The sequence below is a fragment of the Trachurus japonicus genome, chromosome 8 (assembly GCF_045865225.1).
Source record: "Trachurus japonicus isolate A0001 chromosome 8, Traja_1.0".
Lineage (NCBI taxonomy): Eukaryota > Metazoa > Chordata > Actinopteri > Carangiformes > Carangidae > Trachurus > Trachurus japonicus.
Window position 1 is genome coordinate 16,923,848 of NC_140914.1, and position 19,323 is coordinate 16,943,170.

A 19,323-nucleotide genomic window follows, 5' to 3' on the forward strand; every position below is an offset into this window, starting at 1 on the left:
AAATGATTTTTTTTTGGTCATAAATGTTAAACCACTTTACTTACGTGGTTCTAATCTTCACAGACTCCATGAAATGATGCCTGCCTCCCAAATATTTGGTCACATGCTAACTTTTTCCTATAGTTTCCTAGAAACAAGGGGTGGGTCAACTTACCCACTGGCTCCTCTTACCCCACTCTCCCCTACTATATAAGATGAGAAGAATTATGGTCTAATCTATGACTGGTGAAGTTACACTGGGTTTTGCAGGGGGGAAAAGCCTACAATAAAATGTCATTGTTTGCAAAATTATACAAGAAAACTTAAATCTCTTACCAAGGTAATAATAATAATAATAATAGGCCTAACTTTATTTATATATCACCTTTCAAAAACAAGTTATGTATGTAACGCATTGCACAACAGTTAAATAAATAAATAAAAGCCTGTACTAAACAGGGTTAGTAATAATTAGTTGTAGGCCATGCTGCAGGCTTCAGGGAGCAACCCTACTAATCTGAACTTGTTCACTTTGGCTCTGTGGTAAATATGGTAATGGTAAATTCTCACGCACCGCCCATCCCAGCCTCATGTTTAACACACGCTGCTACAGATTTTCTATAAACCTTTCTCGTCCTATTTATACTTTTGTCACAAAACTGGACATTTTCATAAACTGTTGTGTAGTGGCCCATATGTCAGCTGGATTCTTTTCTCTAACTTTCGTTAGAAGAAGCTAAATGCATTTTACATTAGTTGAAATTATTCTGAGTTGTGTCATTGGCCGTCCAGCAAAGAAATCCATGAGAAAAGCAACCATCACATTTTTCTAAGTGAACCTGGAAATCGTGAACATGCACATTCTGTTGGTGTCAAAGTGAGGAATGTATTATTTCTTTGTGTTTCGTCAATTTTAATGGCTTGATCTTTTTCAGGTGACTATATTTAATTCTCAAAATCTTGATTGGTTTTCTTTGTTTGGACCAGTGTTTTATAATGTGAACAAACCAGCCATATGCCTGCACATGTGATGAATACAGCTGGGCACAACACATAAACACAGGGAATCAGGGAACATCATGAACATTACATTTGAGATTTTTGCACAGTTTTATTTTTTTGACAATTATGTTATCAAAAGTCAAAAATAATTACAAAACATAAAGGCACAACAGGATGATCAAAGCAGACTACTAAACCTGTTATTTCATTAATTGACAGAAATAATCAATCTGTATCAAAACACCACTTGTTTTTATCTACACAGTTATATTTTGATTCAAAAATAAAGTGTCTGGCCATGTCGCTATTCTCTTTCTTTCCTTTTTATCACATACAAGAATGATTTTCTTCTGTTTTTGAACTACACTGCAAAAACTCAAAATCTTACCAAGAATATTAGTCTTATTTCTAGTCAAAATGTAATTTGTAGTCAAAACAAATCTCATTATAACTAAAATAAGACTCATCACATAAAAAAGTAGCTTGTTTTTAGACACTTTTTACTTCTTTCAAGCAGATTTTCACTTGAAATAAGTAGAAAAATCTGACAGTGGATCAAGTTTTTCTTCCTTATTACAAGCACAAAAAACCTGTTTTCATTGGCAGATTTTTCTACTTATTTCAAGTGAAAATTTGTTTGAAATAAATGTAAATTTTTTCAAAACAAGTTCATTTTTAGGTGATGAGTCTTATTTTAAGTGAAAAGAGTTTAGTTTTGACAAGAAATTAGACATTTTGACAAGAAATAAGACAAATATTCTTGGAAAGATTTTGAGTTTTTGCAGTGTAGATTTCTAGAGGGTAGGCCTACCAATGATATTGTAGGTCCCAAAACTCCCATCTTCCTGTTTGAAATTGGCTCAACAAGAATACAGTATTGCATATTTTATTCTATACCTATATTTAATATGGGAATAACATATGGAGAAACAGTTTGCACAATCATCTTTGTTTTTTTATGTTACAACTCAAACCTATACTGTCTGTCTTTGCGAAAGATACAGATACACAAGTTGCAAACAGGATTAAAAAAATTAAAAAAAAATCACTGTTCATGTTTTATCAAGCTCACAAGCAGCTGTCCTTGATGATGCCAGGACTCTCCAGTGCATTTTTTCGGCGAGCAGCAGCTTCCAGGATCTTCTTCCTGGGTCCGAGCTGGATGCGAATGCCTTTCAGGTCTTCGTCGGAACAAAGCATGAGCGCCTCCAGGTCCAGGTGCTCTCTGCTGAACGCGAGGGTGAACTCTGGCAGGGAGATCGCCGACAGGAATGCATCCAAAGGAGAGGTTTCCTCATCTTCGTCGTCATCCAGGCCCAGATCTTCCTGATCCCAGGGCAGATCGGCAGCATCGCCCGCTCCCTCGAAACCATCGGCATCTTCATCTCCCTCGAACAGATCGTTCTGGACGAGGTAGCCGAGATTTTCATTATTCCCTAAGGGGACGTCATCTGACTCCAGCCCCATCTTCTTCATGAAAGTCAGGCCTCCGAGCCCTGGACGGTTGAAGATGGACTGTTTTACTTGCCCCGGCTCTCCATCGCTCTCGTCCTCGAAGCCTCCCATCTCTTCATCCATCATATTTTCATCCTGCTCGCTGAAGACGTCCACAAACTCCGGCTTCTCAGATGTCCCGTTCTCCTGTTTGAGGAAAATAACATTCCCATCCCCTCTCTGCAGCGTGCCTTTATCTTTCTTCCCGAACCTCTGGAGGGTGCCTTTAAACCTGGACGTAAGAGTGCCAGATTTATCGGCGGAAATAAGCTTGGAGAACTGTTCACTGACACCGGTCACACTGCCGCTGTTGGACAGTGATGCTGCTGCACTGGCCTCTGAGACAGACCCAGTGCCTGCGCCACCGCGGTGCATTTTATCCATCTTGTTCTGATGTTTCTTCTTCACCTTCTCGCAGAGCTTCACGCGTTTCTCCGCTTCTTTTACGGCGTCCTTCTTTAGAGTGGCCACCTTCTTGGGATTTTGGTTAGTCTGCCTCGAGGAAGCGTCGTCCAGGAAGCGCACGCAGTCCATGCGGTCGCGAGAAGCAGCAACATCCATGGCCGTGTGGAATTCATTGTCCAGTGAGAAAAGGTTGGCACCGAAGTTGACCAGAAAACTGAGGATGTGCATGTGGCCGTTAGCTGCAGCATGGTGCAAGGGCGTGTTTCCCCAGATGTCACTCTTGTTGGGGTCACCTCTGTGTAACACACACACACACACAAAAAAAGGTTTAAACTCATTATCTGAAACGTTGTCATTGTTTTGTTACCACTGATTCAGTCAGTTTATCATAGTCTTGCAGGATATTGGGCACATTAGTAATTAGTTCCAGTTCATTTTCTTAAAAAGTAATTGAATTACTTTACAAATGACTGCTTCATATTATAGTATTAATGTTTTTCTTCAGTTGTCTTACTCAGGGCCGTTGTATAGGGGAGAAAGGTGATGATAACTCTAGGGGCCCAGCGCCCAGTGGGGCCCATAAAAAACCCCAGTAGTCTAATCTTTGTATGACTGATTTATTCTGCGTAAGACCCTGACTAATACTCATGGTACACTGTAAAAACTCAACATCTTTCCAAGAATATTTGTCTTATTTCTTGTCCAAATGTCTCATTTCTAGTCAAAACTAATCTCTTTCCACTTAAAATAAGACTCATTACCTAAAAATTAACTTGTTTTTAGATCATTTTCACTTAAATTCACAATAAATAGAAAAATCTGCCAGTGAAAGTAAGTTTTTTGTGCTTGTAATAAGGAAGAAAAACTTGCTCCACTATCAGATTTTTTCTGCTTATTCCAAGTGAAAATCTGCTTGAAAGAAGTAAAAAAGTGTCTAAAAACAAGCTACTTTTAATATGATGTGTCTTATTTTAAGTATAATGAGATTTGTTTTGACTAGAAATTACATTTTGACTAGAAATAAGACAAATATTCTTGGTAAGATACTTGAGTTTTTGCAGTGTAATGCTGCATTAGCATCAAAACAAAGAAGACTAAATAAAAAACGATAATACATACGTAGTCTAAGAAACAAAAAAAGGAAAAGTTAGGGGGAGGGGCCCACTTTAGTATTCTTTAAGGGGGCCCAGGATTCCTAGCAACGGCCCTGGTCTTACTAATAATGTACACACAGGCTGCTGTTTTGTTGTTCCTGGCACAGGACGAGACAACTATCAAAGTTTATCTATCATTTCTACCCATTATCAGTGAACACATGTCTTAATATATTTATATATTATATATTTATCTCTTAATATACATATTTATTGGAGCCTCAACAAGCCTTCACATTTTTTAACATGAGAATTGTAATTTCAGTAATGTGTTATGCCACTAATGTGTTACTCCCAACACTGGGTAGCTAATAATGATAAAAACAGTAGCCTATTATTTAGAGAGAGATCTTCTGCTGGATTTTTTGTTTTGTTTTGTTTTGTAGCCTTCATTATTTCACCAGGTCAAACAAGATTGTTCAAATAATAGAAATGTCTTTTCTAGCTTTTTTTAGTCATGTGTGTAGGCTGAAGTTCAGCATATTGAGGAAGACTCTTACTCCCTTTCTGTCCTGAAAGTTCCTGTGGTTGTTGAGAAATATGTCGCTGGAGCTTGTTCATCTTTAAATCCAGGTTAAAAACATTTCTCTTTTCACGTGCTTATAGCTGAGAACTTAAAACTTTATCTATTTTCTTTTATTTTACTTTAATTTGCTCTTGCTTTTTAACTCTGTTTTTAGTGTTTAGTGTTTTGTTTAACTTTATCTATTTTCTTTTATCTTACTTTTATTTGCTCTTGCTTTTTAACTTTAGTGTTTTGTTTGTTTTTATTCTGTCTTATGCTTCTTTTTTTAATGTTTTGTCTTAATGTAAAGCACATTGAGTTGCCATGGTATGAAATGCGCTATATAAATAAAGATGCCTTGCCTTGCCTTGCCTTAAAATAAAGACTGGGAGCAGGGGGAAACAAGTAGCTTGTGTCTCAGTACACAGACATGGTGCAGTTATTGCAGTAATACAGGGGATCAAACTATTTCATCAATCTCCTCATCTAATTCTTAGCAACAAGGTAAAAAGAATTCCCAAAATGTCGACCCCATTACCTTTAACATGAGACAATAGCCTAAACATAAAGTTTTTCACATAGCCAAAATACCCACATGAAATAAAATTGGATAGTAAAGATTTTTGAAGATAATTGGTAAACTATTAAGATTTAAAGTCCTACATTGCTGTGCGTCATTGTCACAGCCATAAAAGTCCTGATTGCTGTAATAGCCTTCTTCAACAACACCTTGTCATAAATCCCAGCTCATTCTGGCAATGACCAAAGAGGAAATGCTTCAGTCAGATAATCCGGGCCACGTAGGTGAGATGTGTTACGCCCTACATAATATCGTCCGAACATTTTTTTTTTCTCTCAACCTCATTTTTCAGAAAGAATGTTGTTGTTCCAGGTTTGAGCCTGTCTTTTGTTTTATTGAACGAGGGATAGGGGTGGGGGCCGGCGGGTATAGAAACAGGGCTCTTTTGTTTCCCAGGATGGCTTTGGCTGATTAAACATTTGGCTCAGCTCATGGGAGAGAGACTGGTTTAAAGAGGGCAATGAAGTTTTAGCTCATTAAGGTGTTGTGGAAACCAAGAGCACCATGTGTTGTTATAGGTGAAGTCCGAAAGAACAGACATATAGTTTTTATTCACAGTTGGAGCATAAAACTATTATTTTCCAGCCGTAAAATTGCCAATTAAATAGTGTTAACCTTTGCTCAGTGAAAACCATTTATGCTTCTATTGTAGTTCTGACTTTAGTTTCATATTAGGGCTAATACATTAAAATATCGTATTAGAAATCAGATTAAAATGTTTGTATTTACATATCTGTGTCAAAAAATATAGCTGGTTATCTGATAAAACCTTCTTTGTGACATCAATTCATCCACATAATTTACAGCACTTTAATAAAGTAGGCTAATGAAGAAAAAACTGCAGGTTATTTGAAAACTATGTGTGATAAAGCACAGCAGGTGATAGATAGGAGTGTATCCTGCTGCTTACCCTCTGCTGCATATGAGCTGAAGAGCTTCGACGTGTCCATGGAAAGCAGCCAGTAAGGTGGGAGTCATGCCATCTTCATCCGTACTGTTCAGGTCCATCCTCGTGGCCTCCTTAAGGAGGTCCGAGTAGCCATCGATCGCTGCTTTGTGGTACCTAGTCATCTCCTAAAAGAACACAAAAGATCCCAAACCAATTCCCTCCGGTCAGATGCACAGACTGAAGCGACTGCAGACCCGGGGCAAACAAAGTGATGACTGGGCGGCAACATACTATCAGCAGCTCAGAGCCATAAAACAAAAGCAAAGTCCAGTTCGCTGCTGTCAGCTGCATCATTACTGCCTGGGCTCACCTGCATCAAATTAATAAAAGCACATTCAAATACTATACAATCTTTACCTTCTTATTTGTTTCTTTACTCTATACTTTATTGACAGACTCAACAACATTTATTCAGGGCCGTTGCTAGGAATTCTGGGCCCCCTTAAAGAATACTAAAGTGGGCCCCTCCCCCTAACTTTTCCTTTTTTTTTTTTTCTTAGACTACGTATGTATTATCATTTTTTATTTAGCCTTCTTTGTTTTGATGCTAATGCAGCATTACACTGCAAAAACTCAAGTATCTTAGCAAGAATATTTGTCTTATTTCTGGTCAAAATGTCATTTCTAGTCAAAACAAATCTCATTCTACTTAAAATAAGACACATCATATTAAAAGTAGCTTGTTTTTAGACACTTTTTATTTCTTTCAAGCAGATTTTCACTTGGAATAAGTAGAAAAAATCTGATAGTGGAGCAAGTTTTTCTTCCTTATTACAAGCACAAAAAACTTACTTTCACTGGCAGATTTTTCTATTTATTGTGAATTTAAGTGAAAATTATCTAAAAACAAGTAAATTTTTAGGTAATGAGTCTTATTTTAAGTGGAAAGAGATTAGTTTTGACTAGAAATGAGACATTTGGACAAGAAATAAGACAAATATTCTTGGAAAGATGTTGAGTTTTTACAGTGTACTAGTCAGGGTCTTACGCAGAATAAATCAGTCATACAAAGATTAGACTACTGGGGTTTTTTATGGGCCCCACTGGGCGCTGGGCCCCTAGAATTATCATCACCTTTCTCCCCTATACAACGGCCCTGCATTTATTTGACAACCACAGTATTACTTCAAGAACATCAAACATAAACTTTAATTATCATAGATTTGAATATATCAAATAAATATCTGGTTTGCTGTTCTTTCTTATCCATTACCATGTGAGCAGGAAGAGGAACTGATAAAAAAAAAAGTGGTTCATTCTTAATAATTTGAATAACACGATATGAATTCTTGTCTGCAAAGAAACCAAATCTGTGAAGTAAATGTGCTGGAGTAAAAAGTACAATATTTCCCTCTAACATTCGGCAGTGTATAAGTAGCCCACAAAGATGAAGGAAGATAGCAGTAGCAATTGAAATACCCTACAAAAGTACAGTATTTCACTGATTTCAAATCCATAATAAGATGGGCAATATTATCTCCTTTTTTTTTTTAAATTAATGGATTAGTGAAACAGAAAGACCCCATATTTGACAAAGAAAGGCAGAATTGAAATGTGTTTTAGGCTATATGTTGGAAATGTTAAACAATATAGAGGACCAAAAATATCCCAGTGTTTAGTTTGGCTGATTATTTCCAAATGATTCCTGAAATTAAATTATTAAATTATGTTTTTATTTTTAATAGCTATACCACAGAGTGTTTCTACATTGTGGGCTATCTTTTAATGTGTAGCTACATTGTATCACTCGAAGTGTCTAAGCCAGTGGTTCTCAAACTTTTTTACATCAAGGACCCCTAAAATGACACAAATTATTAGACCATGGACCCCATTAGACCAAATTTTGAAGCAAACACCAGAAATACACAAATATTATTTTGTTCTGAGACTGAAGAACGTTACTTTTTTAGTCAATGTACTTTCAAATTAGGGCCAATGATGTGAATTTTTGGAAATATTGTAGAGGAATTGGTACAATTTATCCAAAAATCTTAAACATTTGTAGAAAAATAGAATTTGAATTTGTTAGAAAAAATTCTAAAAAAAAGAAGAAGTTTTTTTAATTTAAATTCTAGAGAAATTTGTATATATATATATATATATATATATATATATATATATATATATATAAAAACTTAAACATTTTCTGGGAAAAAAAAGTGCAGAAAAAAACAATTCTAGAAACAAAGGGGTAAAATCTCTCAAAAAAAAAGTTTAAAAAAAAAAAAGTCTAGAAAAACTGATAACATTTTGGAAAAAAAAAAAAAAAGGTTAAAAGTTCTAGAAAAAAATATAAAATTTAAAGAAAAGTTGGGGACCCCCTTGAACCCTCTCAAGGACCCTTGGGGGTCTCCGGACCCCACTTTGTCTAAGCAACAGTCAAAAATCTCAAATGCTGAATATTGATTACCAGCATGATCAATTTTCCCATATAGCTACTGTATGATGATAATTGCTCCTCCAGCCTCCGCTCCAGCAGGCGGTTCCGTCGTTGTTTCTGTTCCTGTTCAACACAACCCGACGACGGAGAAGAAACTCTCCGCCCTCCTCCACCAATCACTGGCCGCTGGGAGGAGGAACCGACAGTTTTCTCTTTCTGTCCGCCGTCGGGTTGTAAATACCATGGAGTTGTAGTAGTAGCATAGAGGTTTTGTAGTAGCCGGGAACATTTAGCCTCCTTCTTCCTTCACCCTGCAGCGTTTCACCGCAGCTTGAAAAACCGGACAGACCGCCGACTGTCTCTCTGTCTCTCTGTCTCTCCCCGTCTCTCCGTCTCTTCCTCCGCGGTTACTTCCCCGGTGTTCAGCCCGTGTTACCCACCGACCGGACCGGGGAGCGGCTGCAGAGATGTCGGACAACGGCGGCTCGGCTGTCGGCCTCCTGTCTTACGAGACGCTGGTTCACGCTGTGGCAGGTGCTTTGGTGAGCAGAGATAACTGTGTAACAAGAAACAAAACAATAATGATACTGTGCAAGTTTGAGGAGGGGCTGAAGGAAGGAAGCAAAGCGTATCAAGTTCAGCCCCCCCTTACATTGTGATTCATGTCATACAGTACATCTGTAGTTCCATACAATTCAGAAGATTAAAAACATATTGCTTTAATATGAAATAAGACCATGATTATAAATAAAAAGAGTAAAATTAGCTGTCAAGTTCTTTAGTATAGCTGTCCAAGAGTGTATGTTTGTACTTACTTTTAAATTGTTTTAAGTTATTGCACATTTTTATATCCTCATCTAGTCTATTCCACATTTTAACACCACAAAAATAGATGCTAAAACTTTTCAGGGTAGAATGGATGGTACTGTAGATTGTTTAAAGTTACAGTTCCCTCTTAAATCATATATGCTTTCTCTGACCATAAACATTTTTTGGATGTTTATTGGTAGCAACCTATTCCAGGCTTTTAACAAAATCTGACCTGTTTTGAATTTGACTAGGTCCTCAAATCTTAAAATACCCGATTTTAAAAACAACGGATTTTAGATGTGCTAAGTTCATGTTAAAACATGTGTCTGTCTGTGCCAGGAAGTTTAATGCTAGCAGTGAAAACACATGGAGGTGCTGAACCTAATGGTGGTCGACCCAAACAAAAATAATACCGTTAAAAACAAACAAACTTTTGTCTTTCTTTCTCCAGGGGAGTGTGACAGCTATGAGCGTCTTCTTCCCTCTGGACACGGCCAAAAGCAGACTACAGGGTGAGTTGGAGGAGGTCTTATCATCCTGTACAGAGGTGAGCTGATAGCAGCAGCAGCAGCTCCAAACAGGGATCACTCATCAGTTCAGTCAGTGTGAATGTGCACCAAGAAGACATTATAAAGTCACCAGTAACTTCAGCTCAAAGGTGTAAAGGAGTCGTCCACTGATTTATTATTGCACTCTCTTAAAGATGAGTAACCCAGCAGTTTGGAGCTGAGACATTAGAACAAACCACATTAGATAAAGCAGCTCAGGTCACGCCCATCTACACAAGTAAAGCCCATGTGCATTTCATATACTACTGTCCTGGTAATCAATCAATTGTTTTATTTTAAACATTTCCTGGGTTCAGATTCTCAAAAGGGAATATGTTCTGGTTTTCCTGCCCCTTATTGTTTATTGCACAAATCAAGAAATTTGAGGACATCACCTTGGGATGTGAGAATTTCTTTTTAAGTGACACTTAAAGGGATAGTAGCATTTTTTTTAAAGTGGGGTTGTATGATCTACAAATAGCCCCCAAGTACTTTAATTGCAGTAGAAGACTCTCTACACTCCTCCCGTTAGCAACGCCAGCCCATAGCCCTGCCCAGAGATTTACAACATACATTGTTGTGAATGGACCCAAAGAAACGGCCTATTTTCGTGGCCTAAAAGAGGTTTTACCTGAAAAAAAAAAACACAGTTCCATTTTTCACTATAATATAAATTTTTCCAGCCCTTCAAAGTGCAGGAAAAACACGGTTTTTATTTGGACCTAACCAACTGCTGATTGGCGGGCGCTAACCCTGGGCGGAGGGATACGGGAGTTGGTTCGGTCCAAATAAAAACTGCGTTTTTCCTGCACTTTGAAGGGCTGGAAAAAATTATATTATAGCGAACAATGGAACTGTGTATTTTTTTTCACCGCGAAAATAGGCCGTTTCTTTGGGTCCATTCACAACAATGTATGTTGTAAATCTCTGGGCAGGGCTATTATGGGCTGGCGTTGCTAACGGGAGGAGTGCAGAGAGTCTTCTACTGCAATTAAAGTACTTAGGGGCTATTTGTAGCCCCTAAGTACCCCACTTTAACCCCACTTTAAAAAAATGCTACTATCCCTTTAAAGATGAGTAACCCAGTTTGAAGCTGGGACATTAGAACAAACCACATTAGATAAAGCAGCTCAGGTCACGTCCATCTACACAAGTAAAGGCCATGTGCATTTCATATACTACTGTCCTGGTAATCAATTAATTGTTTTATTTTAAACATTTCCTGGGTTCAGATTCTCAAAAGGGAATATGTTCTGGTTTTCCTGCCCCTTATTGTTTATTGCACAAATCAAGAAATTTGAGGACATCACCTTGGGATGTGAGAATTTCTTTTTAAGTGACACTTAATTAACCCAGGACAAACTGTATCAATTGAGAAAATATCAGTAAGATTGCAGCCACGATGTCTGACGTTTCTGTTGTCTTACTTACTCGTTACTTCACTTTCTCGAGTCCATCCTGCCTGGCTAACACCCATGTGATTATTAGACTCCCTGACCTCAGGTTTTTACTGGGAGTTTCAGTTGTAAACTTATCTGAACTTAGCTCGGATAACCCCGATGGCATTTCATCAGACTCTAGACTGTGCCTCAGTAAACACATCGAAGCTGAGTGGTAGCTATTGTTTTGGCGGAGTGACCCTTAAACACTCAAACACACAAAATCATTCACTGACTTTTGTTTTTGTTTTGTTTTCAGTGGATGAGAAGCGAAAGTCGCGCTCCACCCCCGTCATCTTGGCTGAGATTGCAAAGGAAGAAGGCCTGTAAGTGGAGTTGTGTGCCACACACGTCTACCATGTCTATTGGTCTATCTATTACTTAGATGATAAACAATTAATTGGCAGAAGCTTTGTTACTACGAATCAAATTCTGTTTCCAGCTCCTCTTCTTCAAATGCAGTGGCGTGCACAGACTTTTTGGTCTTTTTTAACGTCGATTTGGCCTGTTTTAATATCGATACCTTAAGACTAAAAAAACGTCGATGGCCTGTTTTAACACGTGTTTTGGCCCCCAAGAGGGCACTTTAGCACACGTTTTGGCTCCTAGAGGCCATTTTACCACATGTTTTGGCTCGTAGAGGGCACTTTCAGGTCTGCCAAGTTTCAGAAAATGACAAGAGTGAGACTGTAGCAACATGGAAAAAATGTGTCTTTTTTAACGTTGATTTGGCCTGTTTTATAATATCAATACCTTAAGACTAAAAAACGTTGATTTGGCCTGTTTTAACATGTGTTTTGGCTCCCAAGAGGGCACTTTAGCACACGTTTTGGCTGCCATGAGGTTCACTTAAGCACACGTTTTGGCTCCTAGAGGGCACTTAAGCACGCGTTTTGGCTCCTAGAGGGCACTTTAGCACACGTTTTGGCTCCTAGAGGGCACTTTAGCACACGTTTTGGCCCCCATGAGGGCACTTAACATGTGTTTTGGCTCCTAGAGGGCACTCTACCACACATTTTGGCTCCTAAAAGGGCACTTTAGCACACGTTTTGGCTCCCATGAGGGCACTTAGCATGTGTTTTGGCTCCTAGAGGGCACTTTAGCACACGTTTTGGCTCCTAAAGGGCACTTTAGCACACGTTTTGGCTCCTAAAGGGCACTTTAGCACACGTTTTGGCCCCCATGAGGGCACTTAGCATGTGTTTTGGCTCCTAGAGGGCACTTTAGCACACGTTTTGGCTCCTAGAGGGCACTTTAGCACACGTTTTGGCCCCCATGAGGGCACTTAACATGTGTTTTGGCTCCTAGAGGGCACTTTAGCACACATTTTGGCTCCCATGAGGGCACTTTAGCACGTGTTTTGGCTTCCAAGAGGGCACTTTAACGCGCGTTTTGGCTCCCAGGGGGCACTTTAGCACGCGTTTTTCAACAATTGGCCCCCCCCCTGTGCACGCCACTGTTCAAATGTATTTTTTTGACATGGTTATAGACAAGGGGATTAGTCAGGAAAACGATTAGCAGATTCATCAATAAGCTGATGATAAGACATAATCAGACTCTCCACCGCTGCTCCCAGTCTGTCTCTGTACAGAGGCTGGTTTCCAGTCATCTCCAGTCTCTGCTGCTCCAACTTTGTCTACTTCTACACCTTCAACACACTGAAGAGGCTGGCGGCATCTGGTCCGGGCAAATCCAGACCCGGCAAAGACCTGCTCATGGGGGTTGTAGCAGGTAAACACTTAAAGTGCAGTAAAAAATAATATTCATTGATTTGTGACTTTGTGAAAATAAGTACTGGGAAGTCTCCCCATGTTTTCATTCTCCTTGAGGCCTGAGAAAAGTTGAATGCATTGATCCCTAAGTTCCCAAAGCAGCATTGTTTATGTTGTGAGGCTGCAGATAACAGTTGTTTCTAATTTGTGATCAATTTGGCCATTATTTTTTTTAATTTGGGTGATAAGTCTTTTGTTGAATAAATTATTTAAAAACTAAAGTGCACAAAAATCAAAGCTCCTCCTCCTGCAAAGATATGAAACCAAGAAAAGAGATATATTTTCCCACTTAGATTTGTGTTCATGTCAACCACCCAAATATGCAATTACTTAAGGTAAATTTTACTTATTTTTCGCATAAATGTGCTTGTAACCAATTGCCTTAATATACAATAATACTTGTAATCACTTATCTATCATGCAAATATGCTAATTAGAATATTACATGGTCAAAATATCTATCAGGCACCAGTATGGTCTAGGAGGAATACAAAGGAGTAATGGTCATTTTAAGGACCTGAAAAAAACATGGCGATATTTGAATTTTTAGGGCTGGTGACAGTATTTTCTCATTTACATAAAAAGAGATATCCAAAATCCCCTCTGTAAAAACTTCTGACTCTAGTATGTCAACAAAATAAAACAAGAATTTTGAAAGTGGCTTTATCCATTGCTCGGTTTTCGGTTCTGGAAATGTATGCAAATTAGCGCATATTTAATGAGATATTGCCTCATTTACATATTTAAACATACAATTTGACAAAACTTGTAATACAAAAAATATTTGTCTTCATGTAAGTGATAAACTTGGGAAGTTTCATGGTGATATCTGTTAGAGATAAATCTTCACATCACATATGCTTCAGCCAGAGAATTTTATTGAAAACTACTGTCAAAAAGGGAATTCATAAATAAAACCAATTAATACATTTTGATTACCTTTTTATTGTGTTATTGTGACAAATGGAATAATCATTTCAACTTGAATGTACGTCTATGTGGCACCTGTACACCGATTATGGATTATTGTGAAACCATTGACAGGAATGTGTATTGCTGTCAAATGACGACCCACCCTTTAAGAAAAAAAAAACAGCTTTTTGAAGAATGATTCAAGAAACCTGACGATCTCTGGTCCATGCAGGTGTGGTGAACGTGGTCCTGACCACTCCCATGTGGGTGGTCAACACGCGCCTGAAGCTGCAGGGGGCAAAGTTCAGGAACGAAGACATCCAGCAGACCCGGTACAGGGGCATATTTGGTGTGTGATATAGTACACAGCGTACCTGTATTATAGTTTAAATGTTTTTGCTTCCTTGCGTTGTGTAAGTGTAAAAACCCATGCTCTGTTTGTTTGTCTGTTTCTTTTCCCTCTCAGATGCTTTCTCACAGATCATAGCCAATGAGGGAGTGGGAACGCTGTGGAACGGCACTCTGCCCTCTCTCATCCTCGTCCTCAACCCGGCTGTTCAGTTCATGTTTTATGAGGCCATGAAGAGAAAGGCAGGCAAGGGCGGGAGGAAGGTGAGAGGACACAGAAGCGAGACGTTGCCAGTTGAATACTCATCAAAGTCAATCTAAACTATCCTCTTTTTATTTCAACATTTTAACAAGACTGCTTCACAGGGAGTCTAATATAATATTTAAAGGGATAGTAGCCTTTTTTTTAAAGTGGGGTTGTATGATCTACAAATAGCCCCTAAGTACTTTAATTGCAGTAGAAGACTCTCTGCACTCCTCCCGTTAGCAACGCCAGCCCATAATAGCCCTGCCCAGAGATTTACAACATACATTGTTGTGAATGGACCCAAAGAAACGGCCTATTTTCGTGGCCTAAAAGAGGTTTTACCTGAAAAAAAAACACAGTTCCATTGTTCCGTTGTTTAGGCCACGAAAATAGGCCGTTTCTTTGGGTCCATTCACAACAATGTATGTTGTAAATCTCTGGGCAGGGCTATTATGGGCTGGCGTTGCTAACGGGAGGAGTGCAGAGAGTCTTCTACTGCAATTAAAGTACTTAGGGGCTATTTGTAGATCATACAACCCCACTTTTAAAAAAATGCTACTATCCCTTTAACTGAACATGGCTACTTTTACAAGTTTTTTTTTTCCCCATATCTTCAATTTCCATTGACTATTAATTGTAGAGGACAGTTGAATTTGCAGATAATGTCAATGTTATATAGCACACAATTCAGCAACATTTTGCTGATCCAGTCTGTTTTTCTTACACATGCTGTTTTCCATATGGTAAACCCACTGACCCAGATTTGGAAAAGTTCCTCCCTGCTCCGAAATTCACTGACACCTCATAGATTTTGCACCTGATTGATGGGAAAGTTTGTTTTCTGATAAAACGCAGCGGCAGCGTTGATTCATCATAATTGTCTGAGGGGAAACAGGCTGTAAATTCTGTCATTGTTCGTAATGAAGTAGAAGATAAAAGCAGAAAAACAAGATGCTGGGTTTATCAGCTGAGATGTTCAATATGCTGATGGACGCAAACAGGCAAAATGTGACTCCCAAAACAGTTTATGGTACATTTCATATGACGAGCATAAACTCAATGTGCTTCAGGATAAAAACAAGATGGCAATACAGGTAAAGTGCATATTAAAACAAAAGCCACTATGTGTTAAAAAGAAAAGAAGCACGTGTTCTTATGTACAGGGTGATAATTTGAATTTATTTTACTTTTTCAATTTAAAAACTCTTTGTTTAGTTTGTGTTTGGACAAATACCAGCAGCACAAGCAGAAATTGGATCTTAATTTCATAGCTTGAGAGCTGTGATCATGGCTCAGGGATGTTGCCACTTCAAGTGTGAAAAATTAATTAATTTGCATCGTCATGACCCATTTCATGTTTTGATATCATATTTGTGCTGTAACTTGCATGGAACAAGCAGCACAGAGCTACTTAACTGGTTATTGAAAACAGTGTTCATTAACTCCTTGTCTCCCACCACAGATATCCTCAGCAGAGATCTTTCTCATTGGAGCCATTGCAAAGGCCATCGCTACCACTGCCACATATCCTCTTATGACAGTTCAGGCCATCCTGAGGGTAAATACTATCTCATATCAAAGTCCACTTTTGGTTGTTTACTCTCCCAGTAGGTCTCAAATAGTAGCCACTGCTGCTGATGTTCTGTTATATTACGTTCTTTTACATAAAAATCAAATAAAAGACCACAAACAGTGAATACAGACCCGGACAGCGTACACCTCTATGCCACAGACGGCTGTTTGTTGTTCAAAAGCTGTCAAAAAAATAAAATAAAGCAACACATCAATGAGCCACACTGATGTTTTGGGTGACATGATGATGTGTATAGAAACTGTAGAGTAAAAACTCAGCTGGTTCAGTTGCCAAGCAACAGGTCTGGTCCTAGTGATTTGTGAACATGCAGCACTGTATTCCTCTCCTTTCCTATTAATACAATCATGTATTATGTGTGTTAATCTCCAATTAAAGTAGTCCCCAAGGTATGCCAAGCTTAGTTCTTCAGCACTCAGCTGTTTAAAGAAGGTATTTAGCCCTTTTTGGAAATGAAACCATTTATTTGTGACCTGTTGTTAAAGATTTATACCAGGATATTTGGTTTTGAGAGCCATCATTAGTTATAGTTGTCTCATGGGATTTGTTAACAATACCAAAATGAGAAAGCCATTTTCCAGATTTTTTTTGACAGTATAATGTATATAAAACATATCTGGCAAGAGGAGAAATAAAACATTGTCATAAGTGTCAAAGGTAAAAAATATAGAATATGTGTTAAAAAAAGAAAGGCACAAGTCAATGTTACAACAATAAATCATAAGATATATACTCAAATATACCCATACCTATACATGTATACAGACAGGGCCGTTGTATAGGGGAGAAAGGTGATGATAATTCTAGGGGCCCAGCGCCCAGTGGGGCCCATAAAAAACCCCAGTAGTCTAATCTTTGTATGACTGATTTATTCTGCATAAGACCCTGACTAATACTCATAGTACACTGTAAAAACTCAACATCTTTCCAAGACTATTTGTCTTATTTCTTGTCCAAATGTCTCATTTCTAGTCAAAACTAATCTCTTTCCACTTAAAATAAGACTCATTACCTAAAAATTAACTTGTTTTTAGATCATTTTCACTTAAATTCACAATAAATAGAGAAATCTGCCAGTGAAAGTAAGTTTTTTGTGCTTGTAATAAGGAAGAAAAACTTGCTCCACTATCAGATTTTTTCTACTTATTCCAAGTGAAAATATGCTTGAAAGAAGTAAAAAGTGTCTAAAAACAAGCTACTTTTAATATGATGTGTTATTTTAAGTATAATGAGATTTGTTTTGACTAGAAATGACATTTTGACTAGAAATAAGACAAATATTCTTGCTAAGATACTTGAGTTTTTGCAGTGTAATGCTGCATTAGCATCAAAACAAAGTAGGCTGAATAAAAAACGATAATACATACGTAGTCTAAGAAAAAAAAAGGAAAAGTTAGGGGAAGGGGCCCACTTTTGTATTCTTTAAGGGGGCCCAGAATTCCTAGCAACGGCCCTGCATACAGATACAATGTTTTTAAAAGTTAAACCTTTTTTTTTTTTATTATTATTGTGAGAACATGGTGTTTTGTTCAAACCCCAAGGAGCTGAGCAAGGATCCCTAGATAGAGTCGTCAGTTCTTTAACAGGATTCACAATAAGTAAAGAAATTCATATCAAGTGTCATTGACATACGATAACCTGTCATGTGCTCTCTCTCTCATCAGTTCGGTCAGTACAAAGGTGACGGCAAGGGCGGCGTCATTGGAAGCCTCTCAAACATTTTCTCCCTGCTCATGGACAGAATCAAGTGAGAACAGCTACAAATTATAACCAGTGAATGTATTATAATAAATGGTCATAAATATGTCATTTATGTTTATATGTTTGCTCTATTTCTTTCTTTTTTCTTTTGTTTTTAAAGGAAAAATGGTGCGTTTGGTCTGTACAAGGGCCTGGAGGCCAAGCTGCTACAGACGGTCCTGACAGCCGCCCTCATGTTTGTCGTGTACGAGAAGATCACCGCCGCTACCTTCAGAGTCATGGGCCTGAACAAGAAACTGAAGCAGTGAACACACAACTGCGTCAGTACACCGCAGCGTTAATAACACCTGTTGTTGGTACCGTAGGCTTTGCCAGACAGTTTGTTAGTCACATAAAATGTAACAAGCAATGGGATTGATGCCTTTTAAAGGTCATAGATTCCCACACTGGCCCAAAACATGGAGAAGTTGATGTAATACTTAATGATAATGACGCTCTGTTTTAACCTTTAACCTTTAACCCTTTGTCTTCATCTGTCACACACTGACACTGTCTACCAGTAAAAGTGAATCTCTCTCGACATGGCGAAGAAAATGAATGGTGTATAATGCAAATAAGTTTGAATGTAAGGATGTATTCATCCTGATTTGACCCTTCTGAGACAAGCTGCTTGTTGAATGCAGAGCTGAAGCGGCACCGGTCTTAATCAAAGGAACCACTCGATGGCAAAGCTAATTAGAGCGTGTTTTCATTTGCAAAGACAAATGTCATCACTTTTCAGAGAGATTCACTCGCCTATGAGAAATTAAAAAGAAGCCAATGAACACGAATATGCATATTTCCCCAGAACGTCAAAACCTTATCTGTTAACATCAGGTGTTTGCTGCAACTTTAAGACCATTAAGGCCTCTCACTCATGTGTTGCCTTGATTTAAGCCACTGGACCATTCCTCACACACTCCCGTCTTATGTGTAACTGTGAGATTCACTAAGATTGATGATATGCAACATGGAAATGTTTTTGAATTTCCTATCAGAAGATGCACAAGATGGCATTATATCACAAGTAAATGAGCAGTAATAACAGTTATGAACGGCAGAGCTCCGGTTCATATTTATGGATTTGTGTGTAAGATCTCTCTCTGCACACATGTTTTCATCTTAGGCAGGTTTTAATTTTTAAAATGATAATATATTAAGATGAATTTAATATAAAAAGGAATGGGTAATTATCCTTCGATGAGAGTTTGGAAGTAACGGTTACAAGAGTAAAAATACTGCAGTAAGTGCCTCTGAAATATATCACAGAGTAACTGTAACTATGACCTCATGCAGGTGCTGTGATAACTGGTGATGAATTAACCAAACCATGACACACTGAGCTCTCCAGCTACAGTCTCTTAACATTTTTGTCCTGCAGGTGTCTTCCACTGTTCATCTGTGTCTTCTGGTAGTGAAGGGTAGTCGGGGGTTTGCAGTAATTTACACTGTGTGTCACAAGGCTCTA

General features: G+C 38.3%; 2 protein-coding genes across 2 annotated transcripts; one reads left to right on the forward strand and one right to left on the reverse strand.

The window, feature by feature from the left end:
• Nucleotides 1–1,764: 1,764 nt before the first annotated feature.
• On the reverse strand, nt 1,765–6,256 carry anks4b (ankyrin repeat and sterile alpha motif domain containing 4B). The gene is made up of 2 exons (XM_085784286.1): nt 6,030–6,256; nt 1,765–3,175 (listed from the first exon to the last, which is right to left on the reverse strand). The coding sequence occupies exons 1-2, from the start codon at nt 6,188–6,190 to the stop codon at nt 2,050–2,052; spliced, it is 1,287 nt and encodes a 428-aa protein (XP_085640412.1). The 5' UTR covers nt 6,191–6,256; the 3' UTR covers nt 1,765–2,049.
• Nucleotides 6,257–8,628: 2,372 nt separating this feature from the next.
• slc25a17l (solute carrier family 25 member 17-like) lies at nt 8,629–18,895 on the forward strand. The gene is made up of 9 exons (XM_085784290.1): nt 8,629–8,990; nt 9,710–9,770; nt 11,505–11,571; nt 12,822–12,976; nt 14,162–14,278; nt 14,396–14,541; nt 15,987–16,082; nt 17,780–17,862; nt 17,977–18,895. Exons 1-9 carry the CDS (start codon nt 8,916–8,918, stop codon nt 18,122–18,124), a joined length of 948 nt encoding a protein of 315 aa, XP_085640416.1. The 5' UTR covers nt 8,629–8,915; the 3' UTR covers nt 18,125–18,895.
• The last annotated feature ends 428 nt before the right edge of the window (nt 18,896–19,323 follow it).

Coding starts and splice junctions, on each gene's coding strand:
- anks4b (XM_085784286.1), bottom strand. CDS start 6,190: ATGACTAGGTACCACAAAGCAGCGATCGATGGCTACTCGGACCTCCTT. Junction 3,176..6,029: donor CAGCTCATATGCAGCAGAGG/GTAAGCAGCAGG, acceptor TGTGTTACACAG/AGGTGACCCCAACAAGAGTG.
- slc25a17l (XM_085784290.1), top strand. CDS start 8,916: ATGTCGGACAACGGCGGCTCGGCTGTCGGCCTCCTGTCTTACGAGACG. Junction 8,991..9,709: donor ACGCTGTGGCAGGTGCTTTG/GTGAGCAGAGAT, acceptor TTCTTTCTCCAG/GGGAGTGTGACAGCTATGAG. Junction 11,572..12,821: donor ATTGCAAAGGAAGAAGGCCT/GTAAGTGGAGTT, acceptor CGCTGCTCCCAG/TCTGTCTCTGTACAGAGGCT.